The sequence below is a fragment of the Temnothorax americanus genome, unplaced genomic scaffold (genome assembly GCF_048541705.1).
Source record: "Temnothorax americanus isolate GAGA-0224 unplaced genomic scaffold, ASM4854170v1 Scaffold15, whole genome shotgun sequence".
Lineage (NCBI taxonomy): Eukaryota > Metazoa > Arthropoda > Insecta > Hymenoptera > Formicidae > Temnothorax > Temnothorax americanus.
The window spans coordinates 464,646-480,313 of record NW_027509286.1 but is presented as its reverse complement, the minus strand read 5'-3'; the positions used below and the strand labels follow the sequence as shown (position 1 = coordinate 480,313).

The 15,668-nt window shown below is 46.2% G+C and overlaps 1 protein-coding gene and 1 long non-coding RNA gene across 6 annotated transcripts in view; one reads left to right on the top strand and one right to left on the bottom strand.

The window, feature by feature from the left end:
- Positions 1 to 15,668, bottom strand: part of LOC143895260 (protein trachealess-like) — an 80,561-nt gene that overhangs the window by 44,984 nt on the left and 19,909 nt on the right. Inside the window, exons 3-4 of one of the 4 annotated variants that reach the window (XM_077402282.1) lie at positions 11,683 to 11,730; positions 7,150 to 7,179 (exon numbers count right to left, since the gene is read on the bottom strand). In XM_077402282.1, coding sequence (XP_077258408.1) covers positions 7,150 to 7,179; positions 11,683 to 11,730 — 78 coding nt within the window. Of the gene's footprint in view, positions 1 to 1,765; positions 1,808 to 1,945; positions 2,507 to 7,149; positions 7,180 to 11,682; positions 11,731 to 15,668 lie in introns of those variants that run through there. The other 3 variants (XM_077402287.1, XM_077402283.1, XM_077402284.1) reach the window with 3 other exon arrangements.
- LOC143895264 (uncharacterized) overlaps positions 2,500 to 15,668 on the top strand; it is a 34,540-nt gene continuing 21,371 nt past the window's right edge. The window contains exons 1-3 of one of the 2 annotated variants that reach the window (XR_013256263.1): positions 2,500 to 2,598; positions 3,254 to 3,783; positions 4,337 to 4,382. This is a non-coding gene — a long non-coding RNA (uncharacterized LOC143895264). Of the gene's footprint in view, positions 2,599 to 3,148; positions 3,784 to 4,336; positions 4,383 to 15,668 lie in introns of those variants that run through there. The other variant, XR_013256262.1, reaches the window with a different exon arrangement.

The window sequence follows — 15,668 nt, the reverse complement described above, 5'->3', positions numbered from 1 at the left end:
GTTGCACCATTCAAAAGTTTGAGAAAGTATTTCCATATATTTGCAATTCTATACGCGCATTTTTATAGTAGTCGGTCAAGACCTAAGAGAGCATTCTTGCTATCGATACTGACTATAACTAATAGATAAGATAGATAATACGCGGTTGGACTTTATTATCGGATGATGGCAATTATGTGTTTCTCGTTATATTTAATATACTACGAGCTAAAAAAATAGTATCAAAAAATCGTTTTCTCTCGGTATTTTCTCTGGACTCTGGGTCAATAACGCGAAAAAAAGAATTTAGGCCCAGATTCAAGATATACGTAATTACGGCATGATATGCATAAGAGAGCAATGACGCACTGCCGAGCTCGTCGGCAATACTCACAGATATATAACAATAAAAGTATAAGTTAAATCTGTTAAGAACAGATATAACGTCGTTGTTACATAGTCTCGAGTTGCTCAGGGAATGGCTTCCAATTAAAACGACGTAATATATGCATCGAGTTTGTGTCTCGTGGCAAAAGGCGCGGGAGAAGTCGTAAGGAGACGATGGCCGAGGGTTTGATTCAGGACGAGACGTCAAATGTTGCCGCTTCGAAGGGTGGAGACAAAATTCTCGGTGTCAATTCTCAGAGCAATCTGCCGATGCAGATTAGGATGCTCCCGGTCTTAGTTTGATCCCGTATAAGATCCGCTTCCTCCCTCGCACGTCGAGATTAATTGGGGTGAATTGTCCTGCCGCGCCCATTAATGTTACGAGTTTAATCCAGAAGTAAAAATCTTGCGACGGGTCGATACCTATCTCGGTTTCCCGCAGTCTTCGTTTCCCTCCGCATGATCATTCGAAACAGTTTTACAATAAACTTTTATACAGAGTGCTTTACGACTGCGATACAATACTTTATATCGCAGCTTTCGAGTTATTAAATTAGAATACTATCGCGTAAGTTTGCATTTTCGCTATACAACTATACACACGCATTTATCTGTCATTCGTTATCATAGCTGAAACGATATCGATTTTTACTGCTCGTGAATTTGGCCTTTGATTTCTCAAGTATCACGCACACGATCGGTTGACGTTACAAGTTCGCAAATTTAATTCATATATCAATAAATATGAATGGATAGACTGTGAAGGATTAAGAGTAAACTGATGCGTTATAAAAATAGATGCGATCAATAATCACACATTGTGTTTTTATAAAATAAATTATTTAAAATACACTAGATAATCGTGAAATATTTTCTTTTATTTTCGCAAATGACACACAGGCGTATTGAAAAATCCGAGTTGTCTCTTTGTATTATTCTGTGTATACTATTTAATCTCCCCCTAGAAAGATGTAAGGAGGCCAAATGCAAACCTTGAATTTTATTTAAATGAAAATTAAAAAAAGGGGAAGATAAAGTTAAATACATTTAATTTATATATTAATAAAGTCAGATTTAATTTATATATTAGTAAATTTTTCCCGTCGTGTTCTGTCGTGTTTCGAACAGACATTTAATTTTTTTTACGTTTAAACGTACGCGAACAAATTGACAACGAAATCGACGACAAATATCAGGCTTCAAAATTCAAACCAATTAATCTAGCCCATCCATTTCAGGCAATAAATCTAGGAGATATTACATATTTTCTATACTATTCTCAATATACATAATTTTGTAAAATTATATAAAATTATATATATTTTACGCACATCTCTATCTATAATCTCTCATATAGATACATTCCACTAATTAAAATAAAGTATAATTTATCACTCACCAGCACACGATGCGCAACGGCGGAGTTGTAAACTATGTAGATCTGCAAAATACATATATTTATCGAAATTGAAGCAGCATCCACGGTAATGAATTTTTCAAAAAATAATTGTTGGCGCGTCGAACAGATACGAACAATTGAGTCGGCAAATAACAAATAAAACAACAATACGCTGCTCACCTCGTGCCTCCCAAGCCCCCTCCTACTCTCAGCTTCCATCGTTGCTCAACACTCGCGAAAACTAAGTCGGCTAATTACAATCGCGCGCGTGCTATTCGTTGAAAGAATCGCGACAATCGCGTAGCACTTTCAACGGCACTCCCGAGACGTTAACCGTATGCGAAATGCGTCGATCCAGCGTCGCGTCCGGCGAAATGCGTTGCAGCTCCGATATTCAAATCGACGAAAGACGCAAAGCCCGACGTTCGTGTCCAACAATAATAAGAAGCATCGTTGACGACGGTCGCGGGGAACCGATTGTCTTGCCGTAAATCTCACAGCGAAGCGCGAAGTTTCAACACTTTCAACTTCCGTCGTTGACATCGCTATATGCGTTGCCACGACGCGAACGGTGAACGTCTTCGCGAACGAGCCGCGTGAAGCATGCTCCGAGAGATAATCCGCATCCCGCGAGCGCGAGCGACAAGGCGACAACGGAGCGAATCGATAATCGTAGAGGATCGCGGAATATAATCGCGTCTCGCGATTACCTCTCTAGTACTCGTCCGCTGGCGGCTGGCGCTAACGGCGCTATCGCGTCCGGAAGGACGGTAGACGTACGCCGAGATATTCCGGTTACCGGTATTTTCGTGTCGAATAATTCCGACGAGCAGGTTCTATCCTACACTTTTACTGCGCCCGATTCCGCGGGTTCGTTGGCACTGAAGCTACCTGGGGCTCGATTCTTAAATTTATTTGCAAGAGGAACGTATGCCAAGCGAAAATTCTACTCTTAAGCCCGGTCTACGTACTTGGACCGCGGTTCGCAAAACCGGCACCGGCAAAACGCAAGACGCAAGACACACGTGGACAGTGGATACACGCACAGTCTACACGTAGAGGTTAGATTGACACGTAGACTGTGCGTGTGTCTTGCGTTTTACGAACTGCCGCCTATGTAGACCGGGCTTTAAAGAAACGTTGCACGTTGAACGTTGATTCAAGAATCGATCGAGCCCCTGAAGTTGAGAGTTGAGTTGAGGATGGCGGATGCTCTCGCTCGAGAAGCCTTTGAGAGAGAGATGTCGTTACTTGTGTGCCGCGCGCCGCGCGATTAATAATTTCGATAATCATGCCGCATGCCGCCCCAAGTAGCGACATCTTCATCACGCTGCTCAAGCCAGCTCAAGCGACTCCTCGATCGTCTCTGTACGGTTAGCTTCAGCGTGGCGCTAACGAATCCGCGGGAGCGGGAGTGGGCGCTGGGCGCTGGTGGACGCCAAGTGTACGGCGATCGTCCTCGGCGTCAAAATTATTCAAACGATACAGGTATATCGGCTAAGTTCATTCTTTACGTCACGCTCCGCCCTCCGCCTCGGGTTCTCGCGTCGTATACGGAGTGCCGTATAGCACAAGGTCGCCCACCGCGCTATCGTTTGTTCACCGAGTGCGCTCTGTTATCCTTTCGGAGCTGATACCGACAAGTGGGGGACTGCCGAGCTTACCGTCGATTCGTTTAATTACTGCCACTTGCTCGATCAACTGCTCGCGAGCGTCTCGGCTCGGAGAGATTACCTCGCGAAGTCAACTTCGCGCAGTTCGTTCGCTCAAAGAAATGGCGATAGGCGACGAAAGTTAATATACCATTCCGCTGCGACATTTACGCAAGATAATCACTTCTCGCGATGATCGTAGACGATGCTCAGATACGATATATGTGCGAGAAGTCGATCATTTATTACGGTTGTCTGGAGTGCCGTTCAGATTGATTCGCGAATATCGCGTTGGGCAAGGAAGCTGAGAGGAGGGCTCGATCGCTGGGCTCGGGAGGCATCGGGTGACGGCGGAGCAACCAACGGGTAAGTGTTTAATTCGTTATCTATAAATTACTTATTGGCTGCATAGTCAGTCCCGTTTGTTTCCGTTTATTTGGATGATTGACTAGTAACGATTAGATAAATAGATATTTCCTTGTAAGATTTTATAAAAATTTAAAAATAGAGAGAAAACATTTTGTAAACTATATAATTATTTTGCTTAATAATTTTATAAGATATATGTGAATGTAGAAAAGAATAATTTTTTTCTAGCCCTCGGGAAGTCGCGATCGATTGGACAGATGCGTGGAAAACTTTCTTAAAACGTAGAAAAACGTAAGATACGTTAACCGAATAAAATTGATCTGCCGTTGCCGTTTTAAGAATATTTCATACAACGTGTGTAAACGAGTCAGAGTCGAAACGTTTTTATTTCGCTTTGTACGTTCTTAATCAGAAAACTTAGAGTGTGATTTTATGAACGCGCATGCTTGTCTCAAACACATGCGATCTTCCGATTTTAGCATCGCGACCTCCGCAGGGTTAATATTAATTGTTTTGGGCGCTGCTATAATTTCGGTTTTGTATTTTACAGATCGACGTAGTGACGACAATACGATCCGCTGTTGCACGTCATATCGGTGAGTCTGAAATTATTTTGAATTAAGGTAAAGGATCTGTGCGTGAATATAATACAGATAAATGATGCAATATCTCGTAGATCCATTGCCTTGAAATGAATGGGCTAAGGTAGATTAGTGCAAATTTAAGCAAATTAGTGCAAATATTAACGCGAATCACGATCGTGTAGCACATTCCAAGTAAATTATATTTGATAAAAACATGCTGAAGATTATTGCACGTGTACGCTAATAATTGCGATAATTATATTTATTTTTATAATGTGTCAATTCTAGCTTAATCTTTCATGGCCTATTTATTCATATTTAATGATAATTTTATCGATTGATATTTGTGAACTTGTAATGAGTAATAGATTATTGCTGTAATATTTGAGAAACCAAAAGATGAGAAATAATCTCAACAATAAAAATCGATATCGTCTCAACTGTAAGAATCGATAACAAATGAGAAATCGTTGCGAGTGTAAATGTAATTATCTGAATCCGTAAACTTTACGCAATATTATTTGATTTTTATATCTGAAAAAATCAAATTTAAATTCACACAGATCAGATATGTTCGCATTACATAAACCTCTTTCAATCTTTTGAAAATAATAGGGAACCGTGTGTATGCGTGCGTATATAGGAAAAGTTTTTTCCCGCGTGCGAAAATGTCGCTATAAATGCCGTGCAAATGTATATCTATGAAAATGAGGTCAATATCCGTCGAGTTCACCGCGACATACTGCTCCGTCTCTAACGTCAAATTGGTCTACGTCCCTATATGCTCTATAATAGCGATCGTGTATGTGCCCGCGTTTTTTCTTTGTCAATCGTTTCGGCGATTCTTTCATAAGTATTCTCGAAGAAGGTTGTTACAAAGCACCTTCGTGCTTGTGATATCAAACGAATTTTTCGATAGAGAGAGAGAGAGAGCGCGCAATCGTTGTCACTACTTATTTGTTACAAAAATCATGAAAATTATATTCGACTGCGAAATTCAACGAACTCATCGGCAAGTGGCGGCTATTTGGCACGGGGTTCGGGGTGGGGGCGGGGAGAAGACGAAAGAAGAAAGGGAGGATGGAGCTTTTGTGGGGTGCGAGCCGTTATGGTCAGGATTACCGCGCCAGAACTTGGGGCGTTCGCTCCCTTTGACCGACGCACTTAGAACAACGATAACTCACTAATCCAAGCGGGCGCCCTGCACCCGGGCGCCGATGAAAAATGTAAAAATCCGGAAAACCACTGCTCCGTGACAGTTCAATACATTTTAAATGCGTTCCGGCGCATTTGTGGGGATACGATAAGCATGCCGCGGGATCCGGAGCCACGCGAACGCCCCAATATGTCGGTTATTTATCGTCAGATTTATGGAATAAATGAGTAGGAGAGAGCCCGCGCTCGTCGCGGCAATCCTCAAATATATGCTTTTTCGTTTTTATTATTAAGAACGTTTCGCGCGGATACGTCGGGTACGCGCGCTCTGATGGAATCGCAAATTTTCGGAGAAGCCGGGCGAACGCCGTCGCGACGCTTGCGGCGAATGAATCAGGACGCGAAACGTAAATTATGTATCGTCGAGATCGCTGATGACGGGAAAATAATACATAAATTATTCAGAGACGAATAATACGCGCTACGGGAAATATACGCAATGAGCCGGACGAGGAAAATGTTCCAACGAGATAGATCGATGCGCCCGAACGTTGATGAGAGAGGAGGGAAAAAAAGGGTAGGAGGGTTGACGGTGGAATGCCTTTATACGCCGCATCTCTATGGGATTCTTTCACGACACGCCGATTTAAAACGCCTTTTAAGACGGTCGTATATGGGGCTCGGGTGGAATTGTGCCGAGCTGAATCGAGCATTGAACTCTATATCGCTCGTACCCTCCTTGACGCTCCATAAGTTGCATTCCTATACTTTATTCTGTCGTAATAAGGAAGCTCGGGCGCGTGCCAATAAAACGCGATCGGCTGTAATCGCGATTCGCGCGCGATGATCAAAAGAGCAATATGTAAAGCTAAACGTGCGAAAAGAAAAGGTACAAAGTTTCGGACGCGACGAGTCCCTTTCGAGTCCCTCGAAGGCGCGAACGATCGTCGGGCCCGCCTTCCTAGCCGCGATAAACGTCCCGGGGTTTAAAGCCTCTCGCGATCCACATAAGGCGCGAGAACGCGAGCGGCTCGGCAATCACGTACGTAAAACAAAAGCACGGCCGGGCCGTGCATTATAATAGAACGAGCGCCAAAGCGCGCACATTCGACAGCCCCGAAAACTGCTGCTTTGCAATTCGGCGCGCGCTCATCCACTCATATAGTTTTTACATAATCGCGTTTCGTCACCGAACACACGACGTTCGGTCGATAGTTTGCCCGCCGCGCGAAAAGTCGTTATTATAGGGCGCATACGCGACAATAACACGTATGTATTATGTATAACTGTGAGAGAATCGTCGCGCGGACTGCGCGTTGCGCTCGCAATCAGACGACGCTTATAAATATTTTGCGGTAACGCTTCGCTTTTAAATAACCGTTCGGTCTTTTGAGAACTCGGTGCATACATGTGTGTGGAAGAATGCATCGTTGCTAATAAACGTTAGACCATTCGTCGTTATATCAGGATATACCTTAAAAGGCCGCGCCTTTTTTCGGCACAGATCCGAAGTCCGAACGGGGAGCTATAGCGGACTTTCACGCAGGGGTTTGAGAAGAAAAGTGAACCGCGAACGTATAGGGGAAAACAAAGCGGCATGCATTTTGAGTGAAGTTGAGCGTACCTTTCGAAAGCGTAGTGTCTCTCCTCAAATCTGTAACACATAAACAAGCTTCGTCACTATACCGTGGTATCGTGTACAACTACGCGAAGGAGAGGTCATTGGTTCCGAACTCGTTTCATAAACTAGTTTCGACAAGCTCATCGGGCGAGAAGGGGGGCGAGACGAAGGCAGGACCGCGAAGATTATTTCAGAGACGGTAGACGGGTAGTTTGGCGCACGTAGGTAGTTATACCTATAAGTAGACATAATCATCGCCATTGTAGATAGGTAGACGCGGGCGAGGGCTAATTTCCAGACCCCCGTATTATGGTCCCCGAATCAACTTTTCTATACGGTATAATAAGCCATTTTATATGACGCGCGCTCTCGCAATTATATTGAGATTAGATAAGACATCGGCCGCGCTCAGTTTACGAGGCGAATTCAAAACGCGTACGAGAGTTAGGTATAGGTATAAGCTCGAACGTTTTACTCTTCTCTCGAGAAAGTAAGTACCCCGAGATATTATTTCGATAGCGGTGGCGGGCGGCGGGACATCGGGCGCTTTCTTGCGAGCGCGCGAAACGAAATTCCGGAATAAATAAAGCATCATTCGGAGTGTATTCGCAATGCTATTTACTTCTAAGCGGAGGTTTCTTCCGACATTACGATCGAGAAGTCAGCGTCGCGGCCGTTTTTCCGATCCTGTTCGACGAAGCGACCGACGCGGACCGGAATGCGAAGCCGTGCGATAAAAAGCGAATCAAATATCTACCGTTGGACCGAACCACTCGACTAATGAAAATACCTATTGTTACTCCCTTGGTTTTGTGTATCGAGAAACTTTTCGTCCGCAACATTTAGACTCCGTGCGCGCGCGGTATTTCGTTGCAAGAAAATAGGCGTTACTTGAATTCGACGTCGCGGACAATCGTCAAAATAACTGTATATGGGACACGGTATGCGTGGCGAACGTAATTATAAATGAATTACGTTCGTATAGATCTGCACCGTATGGAAATTTTAAGAGCAATATCGAGATTCGCACGCGCAAAATCACGGCAGCGCGAGATTTGTTTCTCCGTCGCGACGCCGCGACGCGGCGTTGAGTCAAATGTCGTTCGATTTCGATGACTCAAGTTTCCGCCCAAGTGAATCGGACAGTGATAGGACGGGTGGCAAGGACGAAGACGTGAAAAACAATCGAGATCGGCGTGCAAAATCCGCGACGGCAGGGATGCGGCACGACGGCGCGGCGTGGCGCGCGTTGCAGTTCCTGATTCGCATTTAAGTTAGCCTCACGTTCCGCCGGGGCACGTGATCCAGCTGCTCGAGAGGAATCCCACGTATCCGTGACGTCGCTATACGTCTCCACCGCGAGCAGGCCGCATGCGAATATACGCGCGGGTGCGCGCGCGAGACTTCTGTCTAGCCGCGCGCTGACTTATCAGGGATTCTGCACGCGGGCCGTGTGCAGAAATTCGACGTCGCGGCACAGGCGCCACGTGTACTCGCCGGACGCACGTTCTTCTAATTTGCGATACGTCTTCGGACTGCTTAAAACTCGACCAACCTGTTTCCGTACCGATGCCGCGGTCGATCGTACATCCCTCAACATCCTCGTCCGCCAAACCGGAAGAGTTGAGAAAAAGAAAGAGAGAGAGAGAGAGAGAGAGAGGCTGCGTGCATCTTTTCGTTTACGTTCCTAACTATAACGTCGCGTGCGCGTGTGCGTAATATTTTATTTACGGATAAAAATGCATCTCTTTCGAGTCGAAATACGTCCATCGTACGTGCGTGCAGTTTTCTGAGAGGAAAAGGGAGAAGAACTTTTTGACCGTTAAATCCGCAAAACATAATAGGTCTTCGGCAACTTTCTAACGTACGACGTAATAATTCACGATGATAGATATATCTTATCCAAAATATTCGCGTAATCCTTTCTTTGCATCGACCGACAGGGAGAGAGGGATATTTTGCGAGAAGCAGGCACCCCCTGCGGCTATACTTATGACTCCCCGAGTGTATCTCTTCTCTAAATCTTCCTTCCTACGCACATTCATGAGAGATACCGCGCGCGTTTTTCATATTCTTCAAATAAATAACCGAAATCTAACGAATCCCCGCTTTTTCCGCGCGAGAGAAATACACGTGTACGACTCAAATCGCCAATACATTTCGAACTCGGTATCGTACAATTGATGCAACGAGCATAAAAGCATTTGTGCTTTAATGCGAGCGAAATTAGAGTATGCGTAGAAAATATAAATAGCGCGGCATAAACTTTCACTCATCGAGATCGAGTTAATAGCGCCTTGTCCGCGGCGCGCGCGGCGGTGCGACGGCGAAGCAAGAGCGACAGATTCCGGTAACGCTGCATCGGCTGTAACGAGCGGAGGCAAAAGCGTTATAGAAACGCGCATTGTCCGGCGCGTTTCGTAAGACGGGAGGAAACCGTGCGACAATGCGCGCTCTCTCCGGAGGTCTCTCGGGAGGACTCTCGGGAGGGAGAGAAACCAAACGGGGCAACGAGCTAGGTAAGAAAAGCGGAGCGCGAGCGGAGGGAAAAATGCGGCTCGCCCGTTGTTTCGCTCTTTCCTCCTTTGAGTTTTATTTATTGGCCGACGTACGTGAATATTCAGCTCCGGCGGACAAAACTCCGTTCCGTTCCGGCCGCGCTCCGGTCGCGTCGGCGTGCGCTAAAGAGAGACGGGCGCGGTGCGCAGTGTCACAGAAACGCGAGAGCGATATTGTTGGACGCGCGGCGGTCGCGTCGTCGTCGTCGACGCGAGTACAATACGGCCGAGAATACGGCGGAATGCATTAATATTAATGGTGGTACAGAAAGAGTCTCGCTCGTTGCTAACGCTCGTGCGCTCGCGACAGGCTCGACCGCTCGTCGAACTCTTCCACGAAAGAGACGAAATCGCGATTGCTGATTCGCGAGATTTTGCTGCGGATCTGATGCGACAGCGATTTAAGAGAGGAACGATAAGGGTGTCGTAGAAACGAGCCACGAAGAAACGCTATATCGCGCAGTAACGTGCGGAGATTGCCTCCTTCGTTCTCGCGAAATTTCTGTATTTGCGCACTCGTCGGATGCTGCGCGGCACGGTGGCTCGAGAGAACGCATCTCGCAAGGTTGTCGCCTCGGGCGTCGGTTATACCGGTGACGATGCACCTCGTAACGCCCACCGTCTTTTATCATCACTGCCTCAGCGACGATTCGTTATTTCGGCCTTTTAATATTTTACATTTTATACGTAAACTGAAGCGAGACTAGTTTTGTATGTTTCGTAACTTACAAATCAGATTACGTTAATATTTTTAATTTATCTGACACAAAAATAATGTAAAAGAAGCGAGAGAGAGAGAGAGAGAGAGAGAGAGAGAGAATTCGCAAAGTTCAGTCGGAAGAATTTTTATGCAAAAACTCTGCGATTTATCTCGAAAGCGGCATCTCCATAACCCGGTTAAAGACTTTGATGGCCTTGCAGTTTAACTTCCAAGGTACATCACGAGATGGGGAGCAAGATACAAAGTGGCAGATTCTTCGCGCGACGTAGGTGGGTGGTGTGCGTGAGTCACGGTTATACATATTAAATACGTCGGATACGTTGGCTAACGAAACACCGCGGCGTTGATTATATCTCGCCGCCGCATTATCTCGGATGATGCATGTCGCGGTAGTTTTTCTTTTCCGTTTCGGGTTAATGGCATTCGTATTTATTTTGCAATATACAATATATCGGGGAACGCTCCGCTCTTTTCGTTCGGGATGAGACGGAGTTGATTGTTTCGCTTTGGGATCGCGCCGAAACCGCAGGGATAAACAAAAGTGGACCGTGAAAACGCGGCGTAGGATGGTGAGAAAACGACGCGGAGAGCTCGGGGGAAAAATAACGTAGGTCGTGGAATGGCTTAGGAAAGCCGATCCGAAGTCGGACGGGAGCGCGAGGAGAAGGTTTCGAAGTTTCGCTGGTCGGTTGACCTCGTCGGGTAATAAGAATAAATGTGATTCTATTACGGGTTCAATTGTTACGGCGGCAGATAGGCCGCTCTCGATGGAGGACGAAGGGTAGATCGTAGTCGATAAGATTTACCCGGGAAGGTTTTACCTACGAAAATCGCTCCGCCACTTCGGACATTCGGTAGGGTGGGAGGATGTCGGTATTAACGAACGTTACGAGCGCTTGTAACATCGTCAAAATGTAATCGCCCGTAGTGCCGAAAGAACGTTACACGCCCGACGCGAAGGTTCTTCGCCGCGTTCGTATTTTGCCATTTATGGGAGGCGCGCAACTGACGCGCCTTTAAAGATCCCTACGCACATCGGTTTGATATATAAATGAGAAATCTTCGTTATAAAATATATTATTGACCGTGGTAAATAGTAGATATATTAAGATCATAGTTCTGCGTGTACGCAAGAACGCAAATCAGACCTGTTCCCCGTTCTTAGGTACACTACCCAAGATAAGAAAGAGAGGCGTGCGTATAATAAATTCGCGCGAGATTTCGTAGAACGCGAATCGGGACTGAGAGAGTACTCACCGTGCGTTGACGGAGGTAGGATTTCCGACGTCGTCCATGGACGGTTTCCTAGAATGAAACCACGAGTGAAATTCGTTACTGTTCATCCGCAGCTGCATAAACGCGGGATGGTTATACGTGGTCGCGCATATATGGTTTGCCGATTGCCACATTTCGCGCGTACTAAGCGGATTCCTGAGGCTTCTCCTCGACAGGCGTCTCTAACGGAACAGGCGTGATTCTTTGAAATTTTTACGTCGCGGAAATCGAACTTGTATATCTGCATCGCTTTCGCGCTCTAGCTGCCATGAATCATCTCTGCATTTTACGCACTGCTCTGAAATCTCTGTACACGCTGTTCGCTCTCGTCCATGGCACATTCGCGTATCGTTAAAGTCTATAAATCGAGTCTCTTGAACACAATGCGGTGAAACAATGAATAGGCAACTACGTGCCTAACGCAACGCGTTATCGGTCACAAATTACGATAATCAAATTTTCCGATATTCAACGCGATCGCGATTATAACGTGCGAGTAAAAACGGCGTTCCTGTATTCGTGACGCAATTTGCAAAACAACTTCGGTATGAAAACGGCGTAAACGTAACGAAAGTGGCGAAGGAACACCCGCGCGACGGCCGATCTTGAGAACGTGTGCGTAAGTGTCATCGGCGCGTGTTGGCCCTCGTGCTCTTCGAGGGTTCCACCCCCATCATCCCCGAAACGTCATCCCCACCAGTCGGTGATCTTCGCTGCGCGTGCCTTCTCGCCAATGTAACGCAATGACATTTTTCAGGCAGGCAAGAGGATTAACAAACTTTTCTACCATTTGTCGAAGAGAGCAATATTATTTGCGCAAATTATGGGGAAGAAAAATAGTATATAGTTGATGGAGAAGGCCAGCACGAGCGGAAATCATATTTCGAATAGATCACACACGTTATCGATTAGTCATTTAAAATTCTTTACAGACACTTATCGGCAGATATAAACAAATCCGAATAGACATAAATAAAAGCTGTAGAGAATAAATATGTATTCCTATAAACAAGACTCCGATCTCTGATAAGTTGAGATTTCAACACTGTCGGGCCGGAGCGGAGCTGCCAGCGCTCTGTCTTCATTTGACCGATTGTGAGATCTGGAACCCCGCGACGCCAATAAAACGCCGTATCTCCGCGGTAGCTTGTGTATCTATTTTCAACGCCGCAACCTTATCCCTCAGTCGACCCTAACGTTGCGTTCAACTGTGGAGGGGATCATCGATTAAAGCCTAATGGGATTATACCCTTACGACGGATCGTCGCTTTCTCCATCTTGCGCGAATAAAAACGAATTTAGATTTAGACATTCAGTTGTAAAAAAAATTTACATTTTACGGGATAAAGCACTTTTCACGTCGTATCTTGCTTCAAAGACTACGTTTACACGACGATTTGTAATCCAGTTTAATAACTATTAATATCCGTTCCAAAATTTTTCTTTTCATCATAATGATCATTTAATTCTTTTGATACTTAAACTACATATATATATATATATATATATATATATATATATATAGATGTCAAAAGAGATTAATTCAAATGTTTAGAATATAAAATAGGCTTATATTTAAGTGATCGTGATAAGAAGAAAAAATTTGAATCAGATAATATACGGTAGTTATAAAACTGGATTATAAACTGCCGTGTGTGTAAACGTCGTCAAATCTGCAACGACATGGCAAAAGCATACCAAGCGAGCGCGGACGATATCCTCATTAGCGTTGTTATTCATTACGATAGTATAGTTATTGTTATTAATATTAGGTTAGCTGGGAGCGTTTACATCGCGACTGGCGAGGAGCGCAATGGAGAGGAGCGAAGATTTCGCCGCTCCGGAGGTCAAGAACGGATTTAAGCGGTGGAGGTAGCGGGAAGACACGCTTCCGAGTTTTGCTTATCGATTCAAATAGCGTTCCCCGCGTATGAATGAACGAACGAGTGGGCGAGTCGAGCCACCGGTTGAATGGGGAGAGCCCCACGGGTGACCACAAAGTACAGGCGTGCGTGTCGACGATCGTTCGCGTTCTCTGCACGCTCTGCTCTTCGCACGCCTTTTCTCTATTCCTTTCCTATCAGCTCAGCTCGGTTCTTTCTGTCAGCGGATTCACTCGAGTCTCGGTTGAGATGGATCGCGGATGAGATGGACTGTTCGAATCGAATCGGATGTATCCTCTCGGTGTGACTTATTTTTCATGACGTTATCACGACGCGTCCCATGATTCCCTATTCCCGATGAGAGTTTCATCGTCGGTGATGTAATTCGATGTATCGGACGCGTATAGCTAGGTATGCGGCGCGACTAACTCGGAGCGTTTTGTATCGCTGGCGCTAAAAATGCGTGGCGAATCGACGGGAAGGATCCGTCCTGACTAGGCAACTTCGAGGCAGATCCCTTTTCTACGATCTTAATAGGTATCGGATCCGCTCAAAGCATTCCGCCGTGCGGTGTACGTCTCTAGGTACCCCCGATCGCAGAGTCCAGCACCCGATCGCCAGGAGTAAATCCGCCCTGTTTTTCACGCGTTGGTTTTAGCCGCGGCATTAGAATCACGGACCATCGCGCGCATCGCTTGGTTTTTCGGTCACTGTCGCGCCAGTTGATTCCAAAGTTCGCGCGAGCGCGCGCGCGCGCTATTAAACGATGCTCGGATTTTTGTCGGGCTGTCCGCCGCATTGTACGCAATTATACACGCTTTTTGTCGGCTAAGCCGGTGTAAAATGCGGTTTTCCGAAAATGGCAGTGGAACGAAGACTGGTCTCTACGAGGTGGCGTACGGGATAGTATCGTTTATAATTTGGCATAAAACATCAGCCTCGTCTACTTCGAGCGCGTCTGTCCCCCCCTTCGCTACTTCATCCTTCTTTCCGTGCTCCCGGGGAGCTTCTTTCTCGTCGTCGTCGTCGTCGTCGTCGTTGTTTCGCGATAGATTCCGCGAAACATTACTTTACACGTATACACCTTATTTCAACGTTTCATCGCCTTAATCCTTCTCCCGTCGTTTCTTTCTCGCAAACGAGAAATTATTTTCAAGGTTTGTCCTAAGCGCTGAAAAGAAATAGAGAACACAATTTTCGCGATCGATAGACACTGATTTCTCCAAACGGGAAGTCGGGCGAGGATTCGATAAGAAACGTTTTTGCGTAAGGTACTTGTCCGTGTAATTGCGAGAGAGAACTAAATGTGTCGACGTCTTCTGGCTGATCCAGTTACCGGTTAAGGCGATGCAAAATGCGGTTTCACTTTTTGTGCTCCGGTTTAATAGTGCCACGCTATTATAACTATCCGGGTAAGCGCAACAATATCGTCTTTCTTTTATATCGTCGTTAACGTTACCTCGATCGGGCGGATGAAAAAAAAAGAAAAAGGAGGAAAAGAAAGAGGAAAAATCAGTCATGCCAATGCGAAATAAATTTCGCGAGGAAAAGTGCAACTTGGTCCCCGCGTGTATCTGGATATGGACCAACGTCCCGGTCGACAGTGACGAGATGGAATAGCGAGGGAGCCAAGCGGGAGCGAAGAATAGCGGACAGAAGCGGCGCGGCGGTGGCGGAGAAGGAAGAGGGACACGAAGGGGGACCTCTCGAGAAGGGACGAGTAGGGGGCATGGAAGGCGACCGGTCGACCGGTCCCCTGGACAGACGGACGGAAAGACAGACAGGAGACGGGAGACCGCTCATTACGGGCGGCGCATGCGCGTGGAATGCGGCGGCTCTGGTCTCTTCGATACAATAAATATAGGATCGGAGATCGGCGGGTGAGCGAACGCGGGATGCGCGGCGTGAGAGAAGAGAAGGGAGCGGAGCAGAGAGAGAGAGAGAGAGAGAGAGAGAGAGAGAGAGAGAGAGAGAGAGAGAGAGAGAGAGAGAGAGAGAGAGAGAGAGAGGAGAGGGCGACTCCGCTCCACGCGGAGATGAGAGAGCGAGGGTAAACCGATGAACGGGGCCCGGAGTCCGGGGCCC